The sequence below is a fragment of the Myotis davidii genome, unplaced genomic scaffold, assembly GCF_000327345.1.
Source record: "Myotis davidii unplaced genomic scaffold, ASM32734v1 scaffold580, whole genome shotgun sequence".
NCBI classification, from domain to species: Eukaryota; Metazoa; Chordata; class Mammalia; order Chiroptera; family Vespertilionidae; genus Myotis; species Myotis davidii.
The window spans coordinates 3,414,287-3,442,264 of NW_006293313.1; the positions used below are offsets into that span (position 1 = coordinate 3,414,287).

General features: G+C 35.2%; 1 protein-coding gene across 3 annotated transcripts in view; it reads right to left on the reverse strand.

The window, feature by feature from the left end:
- Positions 1–362: 362 nt before the first annotated feature.
- RFWD2 (ring finger and WD repeat domain 2, E3 ubiquitin protein ligase) overlaps positions 363–27,978 on the reverse strand; it is a 97,265-nt gene continuing 69,649 nt past the window's right edge. For 2 of the 3 annotated variants that reach the window (XM_006767027.2, XM_015566068.1), the window contains exons 16-20: positions 22,065–22,182; positions 19,592–19,716; positions 18,340–18,500; positions 2,494–2,538; positions 363–709 (exon numbers count right to left, since the gene is read on the reverse strand). In XM_006767027.2, the coding sequence (XP_006767090.2) occupies positions 692–709; positions 2,494–2,538; positions 18,340–18,500; positions 19,592–19,716; positions 22,065–22,182 (467 nt within the window). In that variant the 3' untranslated portion in view covers positions 363–691. Of the gene's footprint in view, positions 710–2,493; positions 2,539–11,271; positions 11,316–18,339; positions 18,501–19,591; positions 19,717–22,064; positions 22,183–27,978 lie in introns of all 3 variants that reach the window. The other variant, XR_001514419.1, reaches the window with a different exon arrangement.

Consider the following 27,978-nt stretch of genomic DNA (forward strand, 5'->3'; position numbering starts at 1 on the left):
TATGTCACAGACTGACATTCCCTTTCTGTGTGAATGTGGTCTTAACGAGTCAAAATTTTAGATCTTTGGTCAGAAGTAGAGAGACTGAGGAGTATAGTACTTGCTGACGAGAGAAATCTGGTCAGAGAATGAAGAAAGGAATTTGTATGGTAAAGTTACTAATATTTCCACCTACTGTAAACATTAAATTCACTGAAAGGAACCCACATACTTTTATATTTATGTTGACATGCATAATTTCAAAGAAGTGGGGAAATATGGGCCTTAAAAACTACTCACTGGTACATTATTCTATAGCTCATATGTGCTGTCTTGAGGAGATTACTGTCTCTTGCCACAACTGATACAAACTTTCTCAGCTCAACCATGGCTCAATAAACTTTTATTACTTTTTGTTATTTACTTTTATTTAAAAGAATTTGTTTCCCTATCACAAAAATTAGATAACTACACCATCAACAGCAGCAAAGTCCACAGAGTTACATTGATGGTGCAGAGTTCACTGGGCATTCCCAATGTCCCAAAGGGCATAAAGGAGGGGAAAAGGTAAAAGAAAAAAAATACTCAAAACAAATTCAAAACCCATAATGATGTCGGGGAGAGACTTGTCATGATAGTCTCTATCTTCTTTCACTGTTGGCTGCAGATATACTTCGGCAGGACCATGTACAAATTAACTTGAGTAAACCTTTCATACCAACTCCAGCACCTAATTAGGGGGAGAAAAGGATCAGTTTAATAAAAAGTTTAAGAACATATAAAGAGTTTAATGCATCTTTACTATATTGTAAATGGTGAACTAATTGAGGAAAACTTTCACTCACGGCTAAAATGCCAAAGAATTTGAAAGAATTAGTCATTAATCCTTTCTTGCTTTCAATTCAATAATTGGATCAATGCTCTGAGATTAGTTTTCTCCAGAGTTAACTAGAAAGAAACTGGCTGATGCATAGCATGGATATAACATTTTTGGAACGTATACAGGGTGTGGCAAGAGTAGGTTCATAGTTGTATCCACTTTTGAAAATAATACTAAATTATTAAATAATAATACAAGAATAAACTCTATGCTTATTCTTGTATTTTTATTTATTAATTATTGTAATCAAAAGTGGACACAACTGTAAACTACTTTTGGTGTCTTTCCATATTCTTAAGAAAAGTTTAAGTATTGCTGTTTAGGATTTTAAGCTATTTATTTCTCCCATTGATAAAGAGTTTGCAGTATCAAGGTATACAGGACCTAATATTTTGCCTTTGCCTATTATTTCACATATTTTCTAGTTTATCATCTGATGTCAAAATATTTTGCTAGTTATTACAGTAGAGTCTTGTCATACAAGAAAAGTGAGATATTACTAAAATTAAAAATGACAAGAAGCAATGATCAGTTATAAAAAGAATAGAAGAAATGGCTAAGAAAGAACATAAAACATGAGAAAAATTACAAGCCACTGTCAAAAAGAATGTAAAATGGAGAGTGCAATTCTAGGTGGCAAAGAATTAAAGGAGCAACGATTCCCCCTCCTGTTAGTGCTAAGGCTTGACTTATACCTGTGCTTCCATAATGGTTTTTGTCTTTTGGTTAGCAAGCAGGCTACTTAACATAAGAGGTCAATGCTGTTTAACAAAATCTTAGATTTGTCACTAAGATTCTATAAGTGTAACTTTGAGCTTCTGTAGCTACTTTAGCAATTCTAATTGCCTCAAAGGCCAAACTCACAGAAGGATAAGGTGCAGCTTTTTCAATAAATGGCTTGTCATGAGAATAAGAGAAAGGGAGACTGAGAGACTACACAGAACCACTTAAAACAGAGATTCCATTTATTTGTCCAATGTACTGTGCCCCAAGTGCTAAATATCCAATGGTATAATTAGATACAATTTTTATTTCTGTAACCTCCTAACTACAAAGAAAAGTAGGTGGAAAACTATGTATGAATTTGACACTGAAACTTGTGTGCCCAGAGACATTTAAGTTTTGGATCAAACTAATGGCAAGATCACATGATTGATCAATTTTCAACAGAACACTAAAATAGCTTTTCTTTCCTTGGCAACTGAAGTAAAACCCACTTGTCAGGGAAGAGGACATGAAGAAGAGTAAGATATTTTTAAATCTGGTGAATGTCTAAGCATCTCCAGCTCTATCTTGGAATGCCCCGAGGGTCTTTGGACTGGCATAGAAAAGCTAAACAGCATTTGGCCCACAGCAAATGCTTAACAGCCATTGCCTGTTTTCCATTCTGACCACTCATCAATCCACTGAGCATTCATATAACCTATAATAAGTACTATCATCTTCTCCATAGTTGCAAGCTACTTATTCTTTTCCCCTTCAATCAAAACCATTTCCAAGTAGACATAGACCCATGATTTGGAAATACTTCTAAAGCTAGTACAACTCTGTATTTCCATGTTACAGTTATATTCCATTACAGTCTAAAAATGAAACTGAATTTAAAATGGAGATGTATAAAATAAATAGCTTACCTTAATTGTACCCTGACTGTTAGCAGCAATCAGCACATTGGACTCCTAGAAAAGAATAAGAACTTTTAAAGTATAGAGGATTTTCTGGAGGGCAGTCCAAGAGAATAGATTCCTCTTCGTTCTTCTTTCTTCCCTTCACCCCAAGAAACTACTAGAATCTAAAGCGGGGAACCAACTTTAACATGATTTTAACTACAAATTTTAAACACAAAATTCCTTATTTTGAGAATTAAGTTTTAATAAAAATAATAAAGTTGGAAGCAGAGTAGGAAACTTTCAAATGTAAAGAAAAATAAAAGAACAGATTACTAGTAGAAGGAAAGCTAAAAGAAATGACTGGAAGAAAACACCAATAAAACTTGAGAAAAACAAAGAGCATAATCCTTTCTATAGAAAACTCCCCCTTCATTCATTTTCTCCCATAAAATACCAGTAATTGATGTAAATGCTACAGTAGAGTCTTGTCATACAAGAACATGGACAGCTATGCAGTATTAGGAATATTCATCTGGGAAAAGGAAGGCTGTCTTTTTAATTATTCTATCACTCAGTATTTGCATTTTTTATAACTTTGGTGATTACTTGAAATAGAATGTATGTGGTAATGTATTTTTTATATTCTAAACTTTAGGAAAATATAATTTCTCTGGCAAGTAGGAAGAGTAGGAACGAAATGGACAAGACTGTCCATTTACTTAAGGAAACTCATTAAGTAAGAAGAGTTGGGACATGTCTCCTGTTGGAAATGAAGAGTCTGGAGCTTGGAAGTGTATAAAGTCTTTTTGCTTTTCAGAGTAGGCAGCTAAAAGGAGGTAGACAGACTCAAAATGCCACAGAGGCCACATGGCTGATGGAACGACCAAGTCCAAACAACAGCTATGAGAAACAGGTAATGTGGTCAAAACCTCAATGAAGAACAGGGTCTGCTTGTATATCCTACAGGCTTCATGACAGTGATGAAGACAAGAAAACTCTTGATCTATATCTGCAAAAGTCAGGCATCCGTCTCTATAAACTTGTTCGTTTCTATTTTTTTACTTCCCTTTGATTCCTAGTAAAGTTACTTTTGGAAAATGCTCATATTTTTGCTACTGGTGTGATAGGAAACAATTTTTTCCACAACCCCTCAAAATTATAGTATCAGAACATTCTTTGTTTGTAGTTGGTGGTGATAAAATCCTTGGTCCTAATTATATCAAGAAGGAATAAAAGACATGTTTTTGCTGGGGTGGACATGGGAACTCCTGATAGGGGGGTTGGGGACCAAAAAAAACCCCTCAAAATATGGCACCTTGGCATATTATATACTTTAAGCTAAAGCAATCTGAGAAAACAACAGAAGCAGGAAGGTGAATCCAAACAAACAGAACTTGCTGTTTCCGCCATGCTCTGTAACCTACCACATTTCTACAGGACTGCCCCTCTTCCTCAAACTTAGCACCAATTACTCAGGCTTGTTTCTTTGGGTCTGCATTTCCTTGTGAAGGTTCCTGTGTCACATAAAGCTTAAATAAAGCTCTTCTCCTGTTAATAAGTCACTGACATTTAATTTTCAGACCTGGTCAGGGATGCTAAGAAGGTTAAAGAAAACTTTTTCCTCCCCTCACCCAGTATTTCCCTAGGTGAGGTTTTCCCTTAAATCAGCACATGTAATCTTGAAAACAGTAACATGGGTAATACAGTTTTCACTATTAGAATTACTTTCAATATCCACTTTGGACCCAGACATGATCCTTCTGTGAACACCTTCCAGATATGAAGCCACAAATAGCACTGACTGATCTAGTTTCTATTTGAGCAAAAACTCCAGTCTCCAAGAAAACCCCGGCCACCATCAGACACTGCAGTCACCCAAAGCTGCTCGCTCTGCTGTGGGAACACACAATGATGGGATGGTGAAAATTTTATGACCAAAGCTCTATCTCTTTCTGCCATTTTAATTCTAGTCCCCTTTAAAAAAAAATGATTCAGTGAGGGGCAGATAGAAATATCAATGATGAGAGAGAGAGAGAGAGAGAGAGACTCCTGCACACCCCTTACTGCCCCCTGGTCAGTGCGCTTCCACAGAGGGAACTCTGCTCAGCCACAAGCCAGGATGACGGCTCACCATTTAATACAAAGAAGGAAGGCAGTGCAACCTGGTAGATATGAAGGTGCACCCTCTCTGCCAGTTTTAGAGATTATAAATTACATAATTCAAACTTCTAATTCTCAGTAGAAGAAAATCTTGGAAAAGTGTAGTATATTATCATACAGTATGAAAGGTTAGGCTCAATTAAATAATACATCACCACATAAGAGGAGTCTGAAGTCTGTATAATTACTACACTAAACCTAAGTAGGAAGACATCTGATAACTATCCAACAGGAACAAACAATGTCTTTTGTAACCTCAGAACTATTGTGGCATTAACAAGTGATGCCATATCAGATGCTACCAGAGGGTTAACACTAAACATATTTTCCTGTGGAGACAGATAAATATCTTATTTACAAATAAGGTAACATAGGAAGAAAGGGCCCAGTTGGAACTGTCTTTTGGGACTAACATATAGGTGACAGAGTGTTGTCCTAAGAATTCTTAGAAACACTCAAAACTGTTCATATTAACAAATAATGAAAAAAAAAGTTTACATCTCAGTATACCCCCTTCCTAAAAAAACCATGAACTTATAAAAAAGAGATTTAGGATAAAACTGTCTTTCAGATAACCAGGTATTGGTTGACGATAAATTAATTTTTGCATGCAACAGAAAAATAAAACCAGGTTATTATAAATGGTGAAGGAAGGAGACTTGAATTGGGTGTTGAAAACACAATACAATATACAGATGATGCATTATAAAATCGTATCCCTGAATCCTATGTAATTTTATTAACCAATGTCAACCCAATATATTCCACAATAAAACAAAAGGTTGCTAAAAGTTGGCCATAAAACCAATACAATACAATACAATACAATACAATACAACCTGGCATTTTACTTAAGCATAGAGGTATGAAAGTGAAAGTATAAGGTTATTACTGTGGGTTTCAAGTGATTTTTGTTTGCATTTTGAATGACTGGTCTTTGAATGACTGGTCGCTCTTAGCTGCAGCTGTAGTCTGCTAGAGCCCAAATGTAAATAAGTTCTTGCTTAATGAGTTGTTTTCACTTGCTAAGTGAAATAAACACCCTAGCCAATAATTCTCATTTTCTCCCTCTTGCTTGGAAACTGACATTTTTGTTATGAACTCTCCTCAAGGTTATGCTAATATTGCACCTAAAATTTTCTTCTTAATATAAAGAGATTAAGGTAAGATAATGGAAAAATTAACAGCAAATGTTTTATAAAAATAGAAGACACATGCACAAAAACCACCTTGCTTATAAAGTGAGTAATACTATACTCACACTGATACAATGCTGGCTTGCCTATAAAAGTGCCATCATAGCTAATATGTTAAAATCTTAAGCAAGTTAAAAAATAACAATTATTCACTACTTTGCAATTAGAGAACTTATTCCTAGATATAGATATAATTGATTTTACATGTGAACTAATTTTATTATAGATTTAAATATGTTAAAAAAAATCCCAAATAACTCCCATTTCTGGCCATGGCAGAATAACTAGAACAAATGTACTCTCTTAGCAGCTAAAAAAAATTAACATGTGTAAGACAATATTGGACAACAAGCAGTGCAAGACTGTGATTCTTATGAGAAGGGAAACAAATGAGGTGAGTCCTATAACTGCCCTGGCTTTCTGCTTGGAGGCAATTTCTGAACCACATAGCAAAAAAAGGAGAATCCAAATAGAGCACAGAGGAATCCAAGCAGATCATAGGACACAGAGATGTAAGTTCAGGGTACCTGTAGGGCAGCTTGAATTTGTACAGCAAAGTAGCATAGATTGTCCTATTTCCTCCCTGCACCCAACTTAAAATTTTTCTGTTAAGACATAATTGTTTTATTAGGTATCCAAAGGAACTTGTTTCCGCAATTAGGGAATACATACTGTAAGCTTCTTTTAGGGGTGGATATTAAAAATATTTCAGACACAGGCACCAGTCATAAAAACTAGTACAGTTATGCCATTACATACCTGATTGTCCCTGGTTTTAGCATATCTTTGACCACAGAAGTAGTTATAGTTCCATCCAATTTTTAAATATACTAGTAACAGTAAAGAGATATTAAACATCCATCTTCTAATGGGATTTAAAATTTATACAATGAGGACCAAAGTCTGAGCTTCAAACAGCAAAGAAAGATGTGTAACTTAAGGTGTTGGTACAGTGTACAAAAATACTCACTTGCCTTTACATTCAAAGAAGTCCACCTTTAATTAAGATAATCAGCTTTGATTTGTTATCAAGGGGTCACTTGATTCCTATCTTCATATATCTGGTTTGAGTAGAAGCCTACTGTCATCTACTAGATGTACTGAATTTTGTGCAGAAGAAAATTGTAAGGGATATGACATTGCAAGAAAGGATGAAGACACATGTAGTTACATGGAAGAACATGGCAACAAGCAGACTCAAAAAGACAGAGACATTGAAAAGGATTTAAAAACACAGGGACAATGTTTACTACATGTAACAATAAAAATTATTAATTAACTTAAAAAAAGAGTTGACAAAAAATAAAAAGAACCAGGGACATTTCTTGGACTTGGTTGAGACATTCTAGAACAGTGGTTCTCAACCTTGGCTGCACATTAGAATCACCTGGGAATCCTTTTTAAATCCTGATTTGTGGGCCTCATCCTCCAGAAATTCTGTTTCTTTGTTATGGGGTGAGGCCACAACATTAGTAACAAAGTAACAGAATTTCTTGATGATGGGGCCCAGAAATCAGGATTTTTAAAAGATTCCCAGGTGATTCTAATGTGCAGCCAAAGTTGAGAACCACTGTTCTAGAAAGTGGTAACGAGCAGTGACAACACCTCTCCAGTATATTGGACACATATGTTGAGATAGGTTCAGTCATAAAGCAGTCTGTTCCCCTGTGTTCATAATTTTTAGCTGGAGGTCATTTTAGTGAAGGGTCTTGAATCTAGATTTGAATTTATCATACAAAGAAACAGAGCAAAAATAATACAAGTATGTAGAAAATTTTTAAATGGTTCATTAAAATGAAGACTAAAATAGACTAAGGGCTTCTAAAGAGCCTAGAGAAATAAGACTAGTTATTCAACAACTGTCTGATGCAAAAACTGCTCAGAGTAAAAGATATAGGGTTTTCAAAACCACAAACAGGATTCTCACACAATCAGTTATAAATAAATTCCCAGCTGTGGCTTGCTTATTAGCACGCCCTGGTGCTGGATATAACATGTCAGTGCATTAGAAATGCCATTGCCACTCCCTCTCCGTCCCACACCTACAGCAGAACATACTCCATGAAAAACTAAATTTTAAATTTAGTACTAAGAAGTTAATAATAGCCAACTTTTCCTACTGGAAGTGGTCATTTTGGAAATTTGGCTACAAGTATAAGAATACATAAATTATATTTTGGAAAACGTACTTTCTTAATGACAAATCAATTCTTAATGAGAAAAACTTAATGAAAGCCAACTCTGATGAGTTCCTTCACATCTAAACTACTGTTTGACCTTTACTGATAACCCTGGACTAAACCAGTGTGGTCCCTCAGAAAAATAATATTTCTATTTTCATTCCACTTTTTGTCTTTAGTTTACTGAAACAAACAATCTCTATTTTCAAAAACCATAAGATTACTCATAAACCAGTTAAGATGGATGCAGAGGTAACCTTACTTGGTGGTCTATTAACATGTTACACACCAAGCCTGTTTTGTTTCCTTTCTGTTTGGCCCACATTATCCGATTTCATCGATATGCTGGTGGCCGGAGACCAATGAGGTCCAAATGAAAAGTATAGTGTCAGTCACCGGTGACTGACATGGCACTTAACGAGTTAATAATCCAGTATATTGTCGGGGAAGGAAGAAGAGGATAAAGGGGGGGGGATAAATGGTAACAGGAAGGAGACTTGACTTTGGGTGGTAAACTCATAATATGACACAGATGACAGCCTATATAATAAAAGCCTAATATGATAAGTGTCTGGTCGTCCGTTCAACCAATCGAAGGTGAATATGCTAATGACATGCTAAGGCTGTTCAACTGCTTGCTATGACATGCACTGACCACCAGGGAGCAGACAGTTGACTGGTCAACCAGTTGCTATGATGTGCACTGACCACCAGGGGGCAGATGCTCCAACCAGTAGGTTAGCTTGCTGCTGGGGTCCGGCAGATTGGGACTGAGCAAGACAGGCCAGACATACACTGGAGCCCTCCCACGTTCCCTCCCTGGCTGGCCCTGATTGTGCACCAGTGGGTCCCTAGGCCTGGCCTGCGCCCTCTCACAATTAGGGCCTTCAGGGGGGCACATCGACTGTCAGGTAGTTCCATCTATATAATAAAAGCCTAAGCGACTGTTACGGTGGAACAACTGGCCACTATGATGCGCACTGATCAGACGCTCAATGCAGGAGCTGTCCCCTGGTGGTCAGTGCGCTCCTACAGGGGGAACACCACTCAACTAGAAACTGGGCTCATGGCTGGTAAGTGCAGTGGCGGTGGTGGGAGCCTCTCCCGCCTCTGTGGCTGCACTAAGGATGTCTGACTGCCGCCTTAAGAGGAGAGGTCCTAAGCCGACAGTCGGATATACCCTGAGGGCTCCTGGAGTGTGAGAGGGCACAGGCTGGGCTGACGCCCCAATAAGTTCAATAAAATATTTAAAAAATTTTAAAAACCTAGTACATGTAATCAGCAGATATTAACAAATGGCAAAGAGAGCAATACCTGGAGTGCAGGTTTCTCAGCTTGTATGGAGGGGAACGATCAAACTTAGCCAGCTGTGCTAAGCCAGACAGAGACCTCCATGTTTATGTAGGATCACTGCAATTTGCAGACAAAGGCATTTTTCATTTGTCCACAGTTGATACCTGCAGGTCCCATTTTGGTGTGCTTCATTACTAAGAAGCCTTTTGCTATCCAGTCTTTTCTATATCAACTTCCTGACTGCATCAGATTCTCTTTTAAATACACTTTAATGCATTCAAACAAGTTATGGAAAATAAACAGGATTTGAGAACCATTAAAAAGACACACAACATACAAACTCAAAGTGATCTTTACTCAGGGAGAAAAGGTTGTAAAAAACATGTACAAGAGAAGGAGGACTGAGATACACAAAAACATTCCATACATTCACCACCCTTCCTTCATTCCCAATGCTTTCCAAAGTCTTCTCCCTTCTCATCAAGAACCTAATCAACTCAATTTCCCTTACCACACAGCACTCCAGACACCTAGTTTCCTTCACAGGACAATAACTCTAGGCTTTCGGATAATCTCCTGAATAAAGCTGGAGAACCATGTGCTTGCAAGGCACATCTGATGGGAAAAAGACTCTGTCTTGAAGAGGGCCTCTGAGAAGGGCTGATGCACACGGACCACCAGGGGGCAGATGCTCAATGCAGGACCTGCCACCTGGTGGTCAGGGTGCTCCCACAGGAAGCCGGGCTCATGGCTGGTAAGTGCAGTGGCGGTGGTGGGAGCCTCTCCCGCCTCCACAGCAGCACAAAGAACAGCGAGCAGAGTGGTAAGGAGTAAGGGGTCCTGAACTGTGTGAGGGCGCAGGCCGGAATGAAGGACACCTCCCCCCCCGCACAAATTTCATGCACCGAGCCTCTAGTATTATAGAATTATATTATATCAGCTTCCTGACTGCATCAGATTCTCTTTTAAATACACTTTAATGCATTCAAACAAGTTATGGAAAATAAACAGGATTTGAGAACCATTAAAAAGACACACAACATATAAACTCAAAGTGATCTTTACTCAGGGAGAAAAGGTTGTAAAAAACATGTACAAGAGAAGGAGGACTGAGATACACAAAAACATTCCATACATTCACCACCCTTCCTTCATTCCCAATGCTTTCCAAAGTCTTCTCCCTTCTCATCAAGAACCTAATCAACTCAATTTCCCTTACCACACAGCACTCCAGACACCTAGTTTCCTTCACAGGACAATAACTCTAGGCTTTCGGATAATCTCCTGAATAAAGCTGGAGAACCATGTGCTTGCAAGGCACATCTGATGGGAAAAAGACTCTGTCTTGAAGAGGGCCTCTGAGCATGGAACTGTGAATATCTAGTTACTAGTGCTATTTGCACAATTCCTCCAGAATACTCTGAGCAAAGCTTTTTCAAGACTTCTGTACTATTTTAGTTATACCATGTAACAGTAGAAACTGCAATGAATGTAAGTCAGGGAGACCTGGACCTGCATTTGGGGTCTGTCATAGTATTTCTTAACCTTCTTAGAGACTCAATTTCTTCAACTATAAAATAAATAATCTTAGGTTCTTTATAGAATTTTTATAAAAACTCAAACACAATAAAGAATCTAACCAAAAAGGAACAGGCATATTATAGACACTCAAAAAATACGTGGCAGTTATTCTTATTAAAATACCCATTTCTTTATAATTAAAATACCAATTTCTTTACAGTTGTTGCAACTATGACTACCACTATATCATTCTAGTCACTATAGTTATGATCTTATAAAATTGATTAAAACCATAAAGTAGATTCTCCAGTTAAGTAGCCTTAAATTTTAACATAATTCTAACTCCTAAAAATCTAAGTAGCTGCTGGTGTTGTTATTTTTTTGCTCTTAAAGTAGAAGCGAGGAATATAACTGGGATCACACTAATGAAGTACAATTAGAGAAGAATATACCTGAATGGCAGCTGGCGGAGTGCACTCTATAGGTGTATCAGCAGCTGTGAGAAGCCAGAAATGAAGGAGATGAAATGGTTAAGAAAGGGATAGAAAAGTAGGGGTTGGGTTAAAAAAAAGATGAGAAAATTTAGGTAAGTGGGAGGGAGAGAACAAGGCAAAACAGATATACGGGGAACAACATGAACACAAGTTCAGAGGTAACATTAGGAATAGAATGGAGGCAATAAAGAAACGTTCTTAATAGATGTTTTGTGCTAGAAAATAGAAATAGGGTTGGACAAGTAGCATTACTTCAAATTCTTAAAAATCTTGAACACTGCTAGCAGTTTAGATTTAATGCCTAAGATCAAACACATGAGGAAAGAGAAATAATTAAAGAAGAGTAACATTTAAACTCACATCTATGATTACTCTATACTTATTTTAAAGGCTGACTTCTAATTAATTACTTAAATTTGAAATCTGAGCTACCTTTAAATCAGTTCTTCTGGGTATTTTTTCCTATAATTGAAACTGGATTTTCTCAAGAATCTTAATTGTGAGGGTAAAATACAATTTTTAAATGAGATAAAGGCACCTGAAGTGAAATTGGTAAAATAATCAAGTTGAAGAAATATATTTATGAAATAATATCCTAATTTTTAATGATGGTCAAATATACTACTTGGAGTTACTTGCAAATACTGAGTTTGAAAGAAAATTTTCTGAATGACCTAGGATCAATTAAAGGTAATGAGCAATGTTTGACTCTGTGAATTCCTATATGTAATGATTAAGGATATTTGGTAGCAGTATACAAAAGCTAATCTAAAGGGGGTATAAAGCCATTGAAAGTAATCTGTGAAGGCAGGGGAGGAACAGGAATGAGGAGATGAAAAACATAAATAAATGAAAAAAAGATAAATATAGGATATTGAAAACAAAGTATTATTGCTGTTGGATGAATATTTGAAGATAAAAAGAGATGCAACAATGATGATTTAGGAATTTTGGGCTTAAATGACTTAGAAGAATGATAAAGCCAAAAGGAAGCAAGGACATTAATCTGACAGAGGCTGAAAGGAAAAATCAAAGGAATAGCATTTCAGAATAAAATCCCAAAGAGCTCACTGCTGGATTTAAATTGCCCTCACTTCTTTTTGTGGCCAATTAGGGTCTTTGAACATTTAATTAAGTAAAATTTCACTTAAAAATTCAACAAATTTCTTACAAAGCAATGTAAAAATAAAAAAGCTCAAAACCTGATTATGTTATAGCACTTGATTATATATGAATCCCATGGGCAGTGTTTTAAAAATAGAAATTCTGGAGCTTCTGAGTTGGTGAACACACTGAAGTGATGGAAATAGAAAGATGGCTTGCCCAGAGAAGGCATGGGAGCCCCATGCCACACCACCCGCATCAATACCTGCCTCTATGCATCTTTTCCATTTGGCTGCTACTGGGCTATAGCCTTTATAATAAATTGGTAAGCATTTGATCAAATTTGGCTGATTAAACATCAAGACATGCTGCTTCCTGGGAGACAGATCTTGGGCTCCAGCGTTAAGATCCTGATTTAGTACAAGTACTACAAGAATATTCTAGCCTTTCTTTTTGCCAATGAGATCAAAAAGAACCCCAGCCTCTTACTACCCAATGTTACCCCTTAGAATTGGTTTTTACAACCTCTTCCAAAGTGACCAACTTCCAAAGGGACCTTGGAAAGCCTTCTTATGTGGCTCTTGAAAGGGTTTGAGATAGTGCCTATTACTGCTGTGAAATGAAGAAGAGGTCTGTAGTAGCCATTGTTGGGACCACTTTTTTTTCTCATTCTCACATGCAAACACTACTGGATCTCTACAAATTTCCACAAGTGGGACCAAGAATCAATGTGTCAGGGATGAGACCTTTACTTCCTTCTCCCATGTAATTCTAGGCGATTTAATAAAATAAGATATTTATGTGTCCTATTAAAGACACACAAAAATTAAGGTTGCTGGGTCTTACCTTCAGAAACTGAAAGTCTGGAGTTTAGAAATTTGCTTTTAAAATACATATTCCAGGAAATTAATAATACTTAAGTAAATATTAGTAGACCATACTTTGAAAAAGTCTGGTATAGATATTGAAAACTATCTATAAATGTTGAATCCACAGAAAAAAGAAATCTGTACTTTCCTGCTTTGGGTCAGGGGTGACAAGGAGGAAATTGAAAAGATTTACTTATTTCTTTTTTTAAATAACTTGAATTTATAGATCTCACACAAGAACAACAGAATTCCAAGATTAATAGGACAAGAGTTTTTAACCTAGGGAGGCTTTTAAGTTTAGTGAGAATGATTATACACGTAAAAATTTATTTGTAACACTTTTATAAATTTATATAAATTTATTTGGTTAAAAAAGATACACAGTACTTGAATATTTGAATCACAGAAATTTAGTAGAAAAGTTAAACTTCACAAGTGGAGATCTATGAGAATTTAAAATGAATAAACTAGAAAGGGAAGCTGAAAACTGGGGGGTTGTTTACCTACACTAGTGCAGTTTACATATACTACAAAATGTCCCATTCTTTTCTTTCATATTCTCATTCCCATGTTTTAAAACTAGTTATGACAAAGTAAAACACATGAAGTCTGCACAACTTCATAAAATGCAGTTTAGAACTTTTTGCCCATATTATCAAGTGACATTGTACACTCAAAAGATTTAAGTAAAACTGGGGTAAAGAATGGGTTAACACAATGAAAATTCAGAAAATGTTGACTTTTACTGCATGTGGAAGCATAAGTTCTTGAATGTTTCACATTTTTAAACAATGTTTACTGTTTATGAGGTAATGGGAAGAGGAAAAGAGAGAGGGAGGGAGGATGAAGAGAGAAAGAGAGGGAGAAAGGGAGGGAGAGAGTGAGGGTAGGAGAGAGGGATAGAGGGAGAAAGGGAAGAAGAGAATGAGGGAAGGAGAGAGGGAGGAAAGGAGGGAGGGAGGGGGAAAGAAGAACATCTTATATTGGCTCCCAACTCACTCCCAGTAAAAGCCAAAACAGTCGTGACAATGCTGAACAATGCTGTACTGAAGTGGCTCTTCTTCACTCTGAAACATCTGCTGCTCTCCACCTAGCTCACTGTAGTGCACAAAACACTGCCTTCTTTCTGTTCCTGGAACACTAATCACATTCTTAAAGGCTTCCGAACTGTTTGCTTCACCAGGAAAACTCCTCTATATTTCAACATGGATTATGCTTTCAACTCCTCTAGTCTTTGCTCTAAGTCACCACCAATTGAAAACTACTCCAGCACTCCCCCACTTTTGGGCTTTGTGTTTTTTCTCCAAAGCACTCGCTCCTTCTACTATAACAACTTATTTACTTTGTTTTCCGTCTTCTCCAGCACATAAAATTGTAAGTCTCCTATGAAGGCCAGAGCTTTTTTTACAGTTTTGTTCAGATTATCTCTAGAATCTAAACTGTGGCTGCACATAATATTGGTTGAATAAATGAACAAAAGAGTCTTTCACACCTTCTGCTTCATCCAAAATAAGAAAAGAAAGTTATTTTTGTGGCTAATAAAAGTTATTATAAAAATCACTAGAGGTCCAGTGCACAAATTTGTGCACGGGTGGGGTCCAGCCGGCCCACACCAACTGGGGCCAAGCTGGCCAGGGGGAGGAGCCACGGGCAGTTGGCTGGCTGGCCCTGCCCCTTGTCAAACTCCCAGTCGAGAAGACAATTTGCATATTAGCCTTTTATTATAGAGGATTATTATATAGGATACTTAAAACATATCTGGAGTAGTAATGAAATGAGTTACAGAACTTTAAATCTTTTTATTGTGAAATAAAGCAAGTTCCTGGGTGATGCCTTTTAAGAATCCCCATTTGTATTTTATTTTCAGTTTTACTATGTATCAAGGTATGATTGTCCCACTACTAGGAGGGGGATCACAGTATCATATACAACTAGCTTTAATCCAGCACTAAGTTAGCTTTATAGAGGGATACATGGTAGGAAATTCATCATGCACAGCACCTTCAAACTCATCAGGGGGGCCAAGCAACTATTTTCAGGCATAGTTTCTTGGATCTCTCCCCAACTCACACAAAGAGTACTCAAGAGTTGCCAAGGACAGTTAAGGTGCAAGTGGTTCATCCCCATACAGAGATGTGCCTTGTTTTCCTGCCAGTCTTATACTGTTGAATAGATGTAAGGACTATAAGCCAACTCACAGTTCTCTCACTCCAGATGAAATACCACAGATGAAGTTTCATAGTAAATTTAAGATAACTAGCTCCTAGCACATATTTGTCTAAACTCAGTTTATTTCCATAAAAGAGTGCTATGAGAAGGCAGACCAAAGTTAAATTTTTAAGCAGGCCTAGGTCTGCAAGAGGTCTAGGTTAAATATTAAATCTATACTCACATTGTAGATTGCAAATCATTTATTCTCTGGGACACAAAGGCTTCCTGAATCTCTACCTTGATGTCTTTCATCAATTTTGTCAAGTTCTTAACAACAATCCTTTCTAATATTTGCTTCAGCAGCATTATTTCTCATCTCTCCTGTTAGGTCTCGTATTTATTAAACTTTCTTACTTCATCTTCTATTTCCTTTCTGTATTTTTTTCATCACTTTGTCTCTCCATGTTTACTTCTGTATGTTTTCTTCTAATTTAACTACAAGTTCATTAATTCTCTTTTCAACAGTGTCTGATCTTCCATTCAACCCATCCTGTGTTCTTAATTTTGTTAGCTCTATATTTTCAGTTCTAGAATTTTCATTTTAAAGTGTTCAGTTCCCAGTTTAAATTTTCAGTATTTCCTTTAATCTCATCAGCGTGGGTATTTTCAAGCGATGCCTGATAACTCTAATATCCAGAGATGCTGTGATTTGTTTCTACTCTCCACTGCTTCTGCTGGATTTATTCATGCTGCCTTGCTTTTTCCTAGGTCTGTTTATTTTTTATTGTGCCCTAATTATTGCAATTGCAATTTAAAAAACATAATGAAGTTTTCCGATGATCTTCCTTACAGGATCTTTCAGAAAGGATTTAATATTGCATCCTGTGGATTCTAGCAATCCAGAATCACCTCCCTTTAATTTCAGGATTGATATGATTTGAAGTTGAGTTGCAATCACTGTGAGGCTTATCTTCCACAGTGGTAAGCACTTCCTGAATCTCTACCTTGATGTCTTTCATCAATACCTGTGCCCCTTTGAAACTACCATTAAGTGCTCTCAGCCACTCCACCAAAATTGGCAAATGCTCCCAGGCAAAAGTATACTCAAAAGTCAGGGTCACATTTCTAGGCTGGTAATTCCTTTCTATCTTGTGTACTTTACAATGCTTTCAAACAGGTTTTTGTTTTTAAAATACATATACCTGCTCCCAATTTTCTAGTACTAATTTGAGCAGCGGTTCTCAACCTGTGGGTCAAGACCCCCTTGGGGGTCGAACGACCCTTTCACAGGGGTCGCCTAAGACCATCGGAAAACACATATATAATTACATGTTGTTTTTGTGATTAATCACTATGCTTTAATTATGTTCAATTTGTAACAATGAAAATACATCCTGAAAATACATCCTGCATATCAGATATTTACATTATGATTTATAACAGTAGAAAAATTACAGTTGTGAAGTAGCAAGGAAAATAATTTTATGGTTGGGGGTCACCACAACATGAGGAACTGTATTATAGGGTCGCGGCATTAGGAAGGTTGAGAACCACTGACTTAGAGGAAAGATTGGTCCAACACTTAGTCTGCCATTACCATTACTGAGAATTGAGTAAGAGAACTTGAAACAATATAGCAGTGGAATATATCTAATTAAAGTTAAACCATACCTGGAACTCAAATATCTTTTTTTTAAAAATATATATTTTATTGATTTTTTACAGAAAGGAAGGGGGAGGGATAGAGAGTTGGAAACATCAATGAAAGAGAAACATCCATCAGCTGCCTCCTGCACACCTCCCACTGGGGATGTGCCCGCAACCAAGGTACATGCCCTTGACCAGAATCAAACCCAGGACCCTTCAGTCTGCAGGCCGACGCTCTAGCCACTGAGCCAAACTGGTCAGGGCTGGAACTCAAATATCTTAACGTACTCATCAATTAAGAATTTTTGTGTCAACAATAAAACCAACCAAGTAAGCAACTAAAAGGCTATTTTTTGAAAAAATGATACTAAAGAATGACTACTCTTTAAAAAAAATCAAGATAAATTATTTCTTCATATACTTTATTAGAAAGCTTGTACTTTAAATAAGTGACAAGTTGGAGAAAACATTTTTTTTGCAACCTAGAAGTGCAACTTTCTTAAGAAATTAAATGTATTTAAATATTCTTTAAAAATATATTTTGTAGAAAGTAATTCTGCCCTGAAATAGAATTTAATTAGTTGTAGGCCACTCCCCTTTATCTACATCAAACCTTTTTCTTCCTAATACAATACCTGGTTTAGCTAAATGTCTTTTGAGCATATACTGCATGTGATCACTAAGAACATTAAGATATAACCCGGCTGGCATGGCTCAGTGGTTGAGCATCAAACTATGAACCAGGTGGTCATGGTTTGATTCCCGGTTAGAGCACATGCCCAGGTTGTGGGCTTGATCCCCAGTATGGAGCATGCAGGAGGCAGCTGATCAATTATTCTCTCTCATCATTAATGTTTCTATCTCTCTCTCCCTCCCTTTCCATCTGAAATCAATAAAAATATATATTAAAAAAAGAAAAATAAGATACAGTGTATACTCTGGAGAAATTCCCAGTTTTATGGAATAGATATAGAGACAAAGTTTTAATGGCTGTAACACAGGCATACACAAAATGCTATGGGTACATAGGAGAAACATTATGTCAGTATGACACTGTCCTATCAGTGACATTTTCATTACTACCTAAAAATGCTTGTTTCCTTTAGTGATCGATGCAAGGCTAAGCAAAAAAATAAAATGCATATCACATATCAATTTATATTTTAAGCAGTAAAAAAACTCACCTGTGTGTACATAAACATAAAGAATCATATAGAACACCGAGGTGGGGGAAAAAACTGCTATGAAAACTTACCCCATCTGGCAGTGCTCTCCAGCACACAGCACTAACAAATTCATTTGTATCATCTTCTTTTCGGTCTTTGTCAAGAACACTTTTAACTGTATCAAACTTAAACGTTAGCAAAGTCTTAGAAAGTCCTTTATAGTACAGGTAAAGAGAGTTGTTCTCGCTTCCTAAAAAAATTAAAAAATAAATAATTTTTTAGAATGGGATAATTCAGAGCTAGGACAGCACATTCATAAGATAATTTATACCTCAGAGTTTAAACTCCAAAACTAAATATCTTTTATGGTTAATTTTGAAAGAACAGAGCATGGGACTTCTTGGGAATCATGTCAGAAAAGAATTCATAGGAAAAACTACACTTTACTAATCTAAAGACATAATCACTGTTAAATGATTTAACATTGGGAATTCTAAGGCTGAAATTACCACATGAAAATCATTTCTAGGAAAGGTCTCCAGAAGAACAAAAACACTGTTAATATCGCATGAATCTTTAATTACATTTACAACAATTTCATCTAGAGAGAAAAAAGAAAGTTATTGCACCTGTGAAGGCAAATTTTAATAACCTAAAAAACTTATTTCCCAATCCCTAATGAAGGCATTACTCTATTAGGTAAGCAGTCTAGAAACCTACATTTTTGAGCAGTCTATGAGAAGTTGGATAATTATGCAGAGACTTGCTTTGGCAGGTTTTAGGTTCACATACATGTGGAGAGAGTCAATTTTACTCAATAAAGGACCAAGTCATTTGAAGGTATTGATGAAAGTTCATTTCTTCAGGCATTAGATATATTATAAAGTTGAATAATACTAAATTTGATTTTGGTACTTCTGATTTAAAAATGTATAAATTATCATTAAAAAAAAAGCCCCAGAAGATCAGATAAAGACTACCCAAATAGACTGCTTAATGAAGAGAACACTTTATAGGGGAAAATAAATAACAAGCTCAAGAACACAAATAATGTCTCCAAAATTAGGATATTAGCAAACATTAATATTTTCTCTTTTACATAATATCTATAGAAATTATGTTATAATGGAGAACAACCAAAAACATATTTAAAAATATTATGCTATTTCATGTGGTTAGGATTTGCTAGTGTTCCGTAGAGAAGGGAAGGACTAATGCAGTCCAATCTGAGGATTAATTAATTAATATATTCCACTATAGTGGAATACATATAGTTTCATTGAATGCATTTTGGTGACAGATACCTGTTAAAAAAGTTTAGGAAAAGATGGTTTCACATACCACAAGCTATGTAATCACCATTGGAAGCGAGGCCTACAAAGTTTTTTTCATTGATATGACCCTTGAAGGAACGTAGACAGTATGGTATCCCTACATTCCACAGTTTTAACTGGCTATCCGTTGAGCTAAAGTAAACATAAAAAGTTAGAGCATATTTAAAATGTCATGGCATGAAACTCATCACTACTAATTAGAGGCACTCTAGTTTGGTGGTTAAAAATGCAGAATCTGAAACCAGACTGTTAGGATGCTCAGTATGCCGATAATTTGTTTTTGACCTTGGGAAAGTTATACAACCTCTCTGGCCTGCTTTTTTTTCATCATTTAAATGTGAAATATAATGATTCTTACACTATAAAATTTATAAGATGTTATGAATCTTATATTTTCAAAATTAATTCATTTAAAATGTTTTCAATAGTCCATGGGCATTAATAAACATTAGTCATTGGTAACATCATACCACCACCATCAAAACACAATTGTTCCACTTGTTTTGATTTACTTTTCAACTCTTGAATTGTATTAGTATACTGAATATAAACTATATTCAAAGCTTAATTGTACCTGCAGAGGTGGAATACTGTAAATAGTTGAATGATCTATATAAAGTAGTTTATCTTACTGAAATAATATGCAGATACAGTTATTTACCAAAAAGTAATTATATAAATCACTGGTAATTATTATATAGAGACAGTCTGGGACTTAAAACTACATGTTTTTTCTCTTTTTGTTAAAAAATTGGATCATAACACGTACATTATTTTGTAAATTGATTCTCCACCATTCATAAATTTGTGTTACATTGTTTTCTGTAAAATAACTCATTTCGGTATCTTTATTAATGACTACATAATAAATCTTTTTATTTACTCTAACATTCATAGACTAGACCACCATGGTAAGTATTTTACATACATTATTTTATTTAAAGATTCACAACTAAAGATTAGTACTATTATTTAGAGATGAGCAAACTGAGATTCAGGAGGTTGAGGACATTTTCAAGGTACCACAGTTAGTCAACAGTAGAGTCAAGACTGAATCTTTATTTCAGAGGCCAAATGCCAACAAACTCTTGAAATACTTCTCTATTGCTTCTTATCATTTTTCAACATAACATCTATTCTTCGGTATTGATGTTGTCTTAAATTTGTTTTTTGTTCAATAGTGTTGCAGTGAATATCCCTTTATGTGTGTGTGTGTATATATATAAATATACACACATTTTTAAACTGGCCAACAATTCAGAGGTTACAACAATATGTGTATTTTAATTTTACTTTTCAATATTTCTAAATATACTTGTGAATAAATTTATTCTAAATACTTCTAAACTCCAAAATGTGCAAGAGAAAAGTCATCTTGATTTATAATATCAACCCATCCTGTGTTTTTAATTTTGTTAACTCTATATTTAGATTGGTCAAAGTTTTGGACCAATCTTTTCTTTAGATAGTACTAGAAAAGTGGGAGTAGGATACTTTTTGACTTGTAACTACTTAATTCAGATTTGTGAACCAATGACCTATACTACTTGCCCTTCTAAAGCTCAGTTCCTACTTTCTTGTGTTCCCTTCTTTGTAACTCAATTCAAATTGCCAAATTCTTATCGAGGGCAACCGGCATGAAGGTAGATGTGGTGAGAAATACCAAGCAGAAATCCGTGGCATTAATAATCTCCTGAGAGATTAGAAGCTAAGTGAAGAAAAGAAAACAATATATCATTTACCTTGATAATAATAGATATGAAAAAGAGAGAACTAAAGAATGGGTATTTACTAGGTTAATATAAAATGAAGAGTACTATAAAATGGATCACAGAAAGAAGGGACTGCTTCTGTTAGCAGAAAAACTTTGTCAACAATATTTTGGCAGATGAGATTTATGTATCTGGTTGACCTCTTAAAAGATAACTAAAAGCTATACTATGACTCTCTAGGTCAGAAGCTTCTAAAAGGATATTTGTTGGGTATAAGCATTCATAGTTGGAAAGTTCTCTTCAAAGCACATGTAAAACTCACCATGAAATCATAAGGAGATCAAATAACATATAATCAAAAGTCAATCAAATATAACTTGAAATAAATACACTACAGTACTGCAATGTAGATATATATAGAATAACATTAGTTGAATTAAACAAAACACTTCTCATTTTATTCCCTCAACTATGTTGTCTCTTCTTATAGAGAAGCAGTGGCTGAAACTCAATCTGAAGTTCAAATATTTAAGGGGGAGACATTAAAAATTAGTATAATCAGGATTTTATTCACAACTAACATATTAAAGTGAGTAATACAGATCAGAATATGCATGCATTTTAATCAGATGTTATAAAAAATTAATTTAAAAGTACACATACCACCACAGTGTTATTATTTATATATATATGCAGGGGTAACATTACAAAATGGTAAAGGATGACAGAGCTGTGTTCAGTTCAACCTCTGAAAAGAGTAATACTCACGCAGAGACAATTTCCTCACCACTCACAAACTTTGCATAAGAAACAGCTTTTCGGTGTCCTTTGAATACCATAATTGGCTGTTTAGTGTTACGAAGATCATAGTAGTGGACACAGTGATCTAAAACAAAACAAAACAGAGAAAAAATGCAGTAAATGAAGAAATAGAAAGCAAAGCTAATTTTAATTGGTTTTGGTGTTTTTCATCAAATGTTTCACAGATACTGGTAATGTCAACCTGTTAATAGCCAGAATATGAAGGGCTATGACTCATTTTCAAAGATAAGACAGATATAATGGGTTGTCTTTTATGAATCTAAGAAAATAAAGTTGCATTAAAAAATTAAACATATGGGAATGTCAGTGTGAAAGGGAGTTCCACTGACAATTCCTGTGATCCTGGCTCTAGAAATAGAGAATTAAAGGTTCAAAATAACTGGAAATTTAAAAATAAATCTCTAAATTTTGATGGCTTTATTAAAAAGGTAATATAAATATTTTGGCATTCTGGCTAAACATAATGCTATATAATTTTATATATCCTACAGTTGCTTTTGTAAAAACACTTTCATGAGAGACACCACATAAAATTGTAAATACAATATTCAATGATTTTCACTAAATTTACCCAGTGGTGCAACCATCACCATAAATGTTTTAGAACCTTTTCCTCATCCAGTAAGATCTCTCAAGCCCATCTATCACCGATTGCCCTAGGTAATCACTATCCCTACCGATCTAAAGATTTGCCTTTTCTGGACAATTTATATAACTGGAATCATTATAATACTTGGTTCCCCTGCATGGTGTCTTACACTTCACATAATGTATTTTAAGTTCATCCATGTTTTAACATGTGTCAGCAGCTTATTCATTTTTATTGTGGAAGAGTATCCACTGTATGGATATACCAATTTTGTCTATCCACTTACCAGTAGATAGATATTTGCTTCTCCTTTTTTTTTGGTTATCATGCATAATGCTGCTATCAACAATCACATTCAAGTCTTTCTGTGCACATATATTCAGGTATTGAGGAGCTACCTATAAAATGTAATTACTGGGAAATGTAGTAATTTTGTGTTTAACTTTTAACTTTTAAAGAAACTGACAAACTGTTGGCTGTACCATTTTACAGTACGTGATCGTTTTGGGTTTGTTTCTGGGCACTCACGTTGTTCCCCTGGGCAGACTACACTTTGAGTAACAAGGTTGTAGAGCATATTTATTTATTTTCTTATTTACTTGAAAGAGTTCTTCATGTATTCTGAATATGTGTCCTAAATATCTCACCCCAATTAATGACTTTTTAAAAATTACTTATTCCAGGTGTTATTTGATGAACAAAAGTATTATATTTTTTAATAGCCAAATTTACCCACCTTTCATTTAAAGTTTACAGTTCTAGTATCTTAAGGCATTCCCTGAATCAAGATTGTGAAGATATTTCTTATGTTGTCTTATAAACAGTTTATAGTTTTGCTGCTCATATTTAGGTCATTTGATCATCTGGAATTAGTCTTGTGTATTTCATGAGTTAGAATTACACTGTCATTTTCCCATACCAATTGTCTAAAAATTCCATATTTTCCAAACTCCTATGCAATATAATCTTTGTCAGGTATCTCCTACTGCACCCAATAAAACTTTTTGTTTACTTTTCCTTATCCTTGTTTTAAATGTGTCTCTTATAAAGAATATAGAATTGCATTCTGAACATTTTTAACTAGCCTGTTAATCCCTGCCTTTTATTTGGACCCATTAAATCCATTTCCATTTACTATAATTAGATATATTTGAATTTCTATCTATGAGCTTTTCTTTTTTTTTTTTTAATTACCCCAAGTTTTCTATGCTTCCCCACCTCCCCTTTCTTGCTTGCTTGCTTTTGGATTAGCCAAATATTGTACTCCTTCCCCCTTACCCTAATAACAGTTTGAATTTTGTTTTTTGATTCTGTTATTTTAATGGTTTCCCTTGACATCGTATCATGCATTTCATACTTTCCAAATGTTTGCAGTGATTACTCAATTTTAGTAACAGTTGAGTAAAAGATGCCTGACTTTAAAATATCTCTGCACTTAATATAAATATAAAATTTCTTGTGAAGCTCATTTTTTAAAAGATCTAGCTAGAGTGCTAATTACAGGCTGGAAGGCAAGACAGGCATAAATAGATAAGAGATTTATTGGGTGCTTCAAAGTTGTTTTTAGGTTCTAGCATTCTAAAAAATAGATTTTATTATAAAGTAATAGAATAATTTGTTTTGTGAATACTGGCTTTATGCTTGCCACTTCCATTTGAGTTTACTCAAATTACTTGGAAACTTGAAAATAAAATGTCCTTCATAGTCATACACCCTCATTATTTATGTAGTATAGATAACTGAAACACATGTTCATGAATGCTGCGATATTAATCAAGATTTATTAAATATTCAGACATTCAATTCATTTAAACATGAAGGAAAAGACATCATCTCCACTGGCAACTGCTGTATAAAAGACAAAGCAGATTTATAAACTTAACAAATCGAAAATGCTTCCCATTACTTAGATAAGACAGGAAAATATAGTAAAAGTCCCCTGAGCAATTATCTATCTACCTTACTCAAGTTTCTCCATGTTAACTCTATATTGTGAATTCAATTAGGTGTCATAGATCCTTAAACACCAAGGTTTTCAACCTGAAAGGAACTAATTATATTTTGGTGACAGGGATGTTGGGAAAACAAGAGGAAAGTAGAAGGTAGTCCATAAACTGACTGTAGAGGTCTAAAATATTCTAAATTTGCCGAAACCAGTTTGGCTCAGTGGATAGAGCGTCGGCCTGCGGACTGAAAGGTCCCAGGTTCAATTCCGGTCAAGGTCATGTACCTGGGTTGCAGGCACATCCCCAGTAGGAGATGTGCAGGAGGCAGCTGATCGATGTTTCTCTCTCATCGATGTTTCTAACTCTCTATCTCTCTCCCTTCCTCTCTGTAAAAAATCAATAAAATATATTTTAAAAAATAAATAAATAAAATATTCTAAATTTGAGTTTTGTATAGTACAGTTGTTCATCTTTTATAATCCACCCTCGTTAAAAATCATACATATTTCCAAATAAAGAAAAATACTATTGGCCTCCTCCTCAAGAAATGCTATGTATTTATGGAAAGATACCTTTAAAACTATTAACAGTAGTACCTTTGAGGAGGTAGTTTAATAATGTTTGATCAAGGGGAATTTAAACTTTGTAACAAATGAAAGTTGAAAATGAGGACATAATCTTATACTATTTGTTTAGTTAAATATAAACAATTTTAAATGTAGATATTTTTAAGCCGCAAATGTACGATAGCCCAGATAGCTTTACTGAGAATCAAGAAGAACCTTTATAAAAATTATTTTTACTGAATATGTTTAAAAAAAACCAACATGAGTCATATATAAGAAATATTGAAGCTGCTCATGAAAGGCCTACTAGTAGAACAGAAAGCAATATTATCTGTATTTATTCTTTAGGCAATGAGAAGCTTGTAAAAGTATTCAAGTAAGGGAAATAAATTAATAAATCCTCCCAAACCTTTAAAAGGTTACTTTTTTCTTTTGAAGACTAAGAATCATCAAATGCCAAATCACAATTAGAAAGTATGGAAAATGGGAAACAAATGGTGCTTATGTATGTGAACTGATTAGTGAGAATAACAGAGTTCACAGTAACCAAAGCTAAAAATGTTTATTGATAACACAGTTAAATAGAATATTTCAGAATTCCTATTTATTTGTTCTAGGGACATTATTTCTTCCCAGTAAATATGTTGTTAACATAAATGCCACTTCTGAAACAGAATAAAACTAATTTTATCTTTGACTTATATCACTAATTTTGGGGCGGGAAGAACTATTATTATTTCAAAGAAAATAACCTTAAAAATACCCATATTTCCTTTCTGTTAGACTAATTACAACTTTAAAAATTACAAGATGCTTCAAGTTAGCATGCAAGCAACTCTAATATCATATTAAAGATTGCTAGTTCTATTTACTTTAGTCTTACAATGCTCTCCCAAATTGGCTTTAGAGAAGATAAACTGGAGGAAAAATGGTTTTCTATCTTTTTCTACACAATAAGAATATGTCCTTACAAGGTTGATGTGGCTCAGTGGTTGAGTGTCAACCTATGAACCAGGAGGTCTCAGGGTTCAATTCCAGATCAGGGCAGATGGTTGGATTGCAGGCTCAATCTCCAGTAGGGAGCATGCAGGAGGCAGCCAATCAATGATTCTCTCTCATCATTGATGTTTCTGTCTCTCTCTTCCTCTCCCTTACTCTCTGAAATCAATAAAAATATTTTTTTAAAATGTCCTTGTTAAACAAATAACAGACACTTAATAAAGACCTTTACCCTTACGTTGAAAATATTATCCCCGCCCTAACTGGTTTGGCTCAGTGGATAGAGCATCAGCCTATAGACTGGCTGGTGTGATTCCAGTCAAGGGCATGTACCTTGGTTGCGGGCACATCCCCAGTGGGGGGTGTGCAGGAGGCAGCTGATCGATGTTTCTCTCTCATCAATGTTTCTGACTATCCCTCTCCCTTCCTTTCTGTAAAAAGTCAATAAAATATAATTTTTTTGAAAAAGCCCTTCTCTTAAAAAAAAAGGAAGAAAATATTATCCTCTCTTTTTGAAAAGCACGTTTTGAATAATCTCAGGGCTTAGGAATAGATTTTACATGGTTTATAAAGTCTTTTTCTCAATATTAATCACAAAAAGGTTCTTTAACCTATTATTTTCAAGTGGACCACGACTTAGGATTTGATTTTAACAGAAATGCTTGTGAGTTTCTAGTCCATCTTGAGAAACTTTTCATGGTGTAAGCTCCAGTTAAAAAAAAAAAAAATCAACAATAAAAAGATCAACTAGATGTATAACCCATTCCTAATGTCAAATTCTTCATTACAAATGGTATTTAATAAGCAACCTTGTGAATATAACTCTTGTACTGTTCTCAGTGGTAAAATAAATGGTACAGCTAGAGAGAATGATGTTTTACAGTTTAAAAAGAAACATTTAGATAATAGTCTGCATTTTAAGAAATATTTCAATTCTAAATGAAGATGATTCAACAAGAGTCATTGTTTTCTAGTAGTAAAGATTTTTCTTATGATTAAAGGGGTTTCAGTAAGTGAAAGGTACAATTAAAGGCAGTGAGTAAAGTAAAACCTTCTGTTTCATTAATGCCTGTTCTGACTTTAACCTATTTCATTGCCAAAAAATAAGTCTTTAATTCATATCAAATCTCATTGTGCTGGCTAGGGCCAATGAAACTCAGCATCCATTTCCCACCACCTTATGCTATTTTTAGCTTCTGGAAGATAGAAAGTTAACAATTATATTGCTCAGATCCCCTTGCAGTTATGCTCCTGGATGTGACTTAGGTTCCACCAATGGGATGTAAGATTTGAAAGGTAGAGACTTTGTGGTCATTCTGCTTTGGATATTCTGTTGCAAGCATCATTGTAAAGATGTGGAGGTTCTCTGTTGAAGTGTTCCAGTGTCTAGTCTCTATCTCTGTGGCAGATATAGTGAAAGATTTCTGAGCCCTTGATTACAGCAAGGGCATTTTGATTTCAATAGTTCTAATGGCTGAGAAAGAAAGAACAGTTCTTTTAGTCTATCGGTACTCATGGTGAGCTAATAGTCATTACAAAAGGTTCAGCCTACACATCTCCAACCCTTCCAACAAATAAATTTGGGTAAGAACATATGTGGTGTTCTGGCCTGAAGCACCTTCCCTACCTACACATACAAATACACCTAAGAAATGGACAGATGCCCTAACCGGTTTGGCTCAATGATCATTTGTGAAGACACAAATGAGCATCGGCCTGCGGACTCAAGGGTCCCAGGTTCGATTCTGGTCAAGGGCATG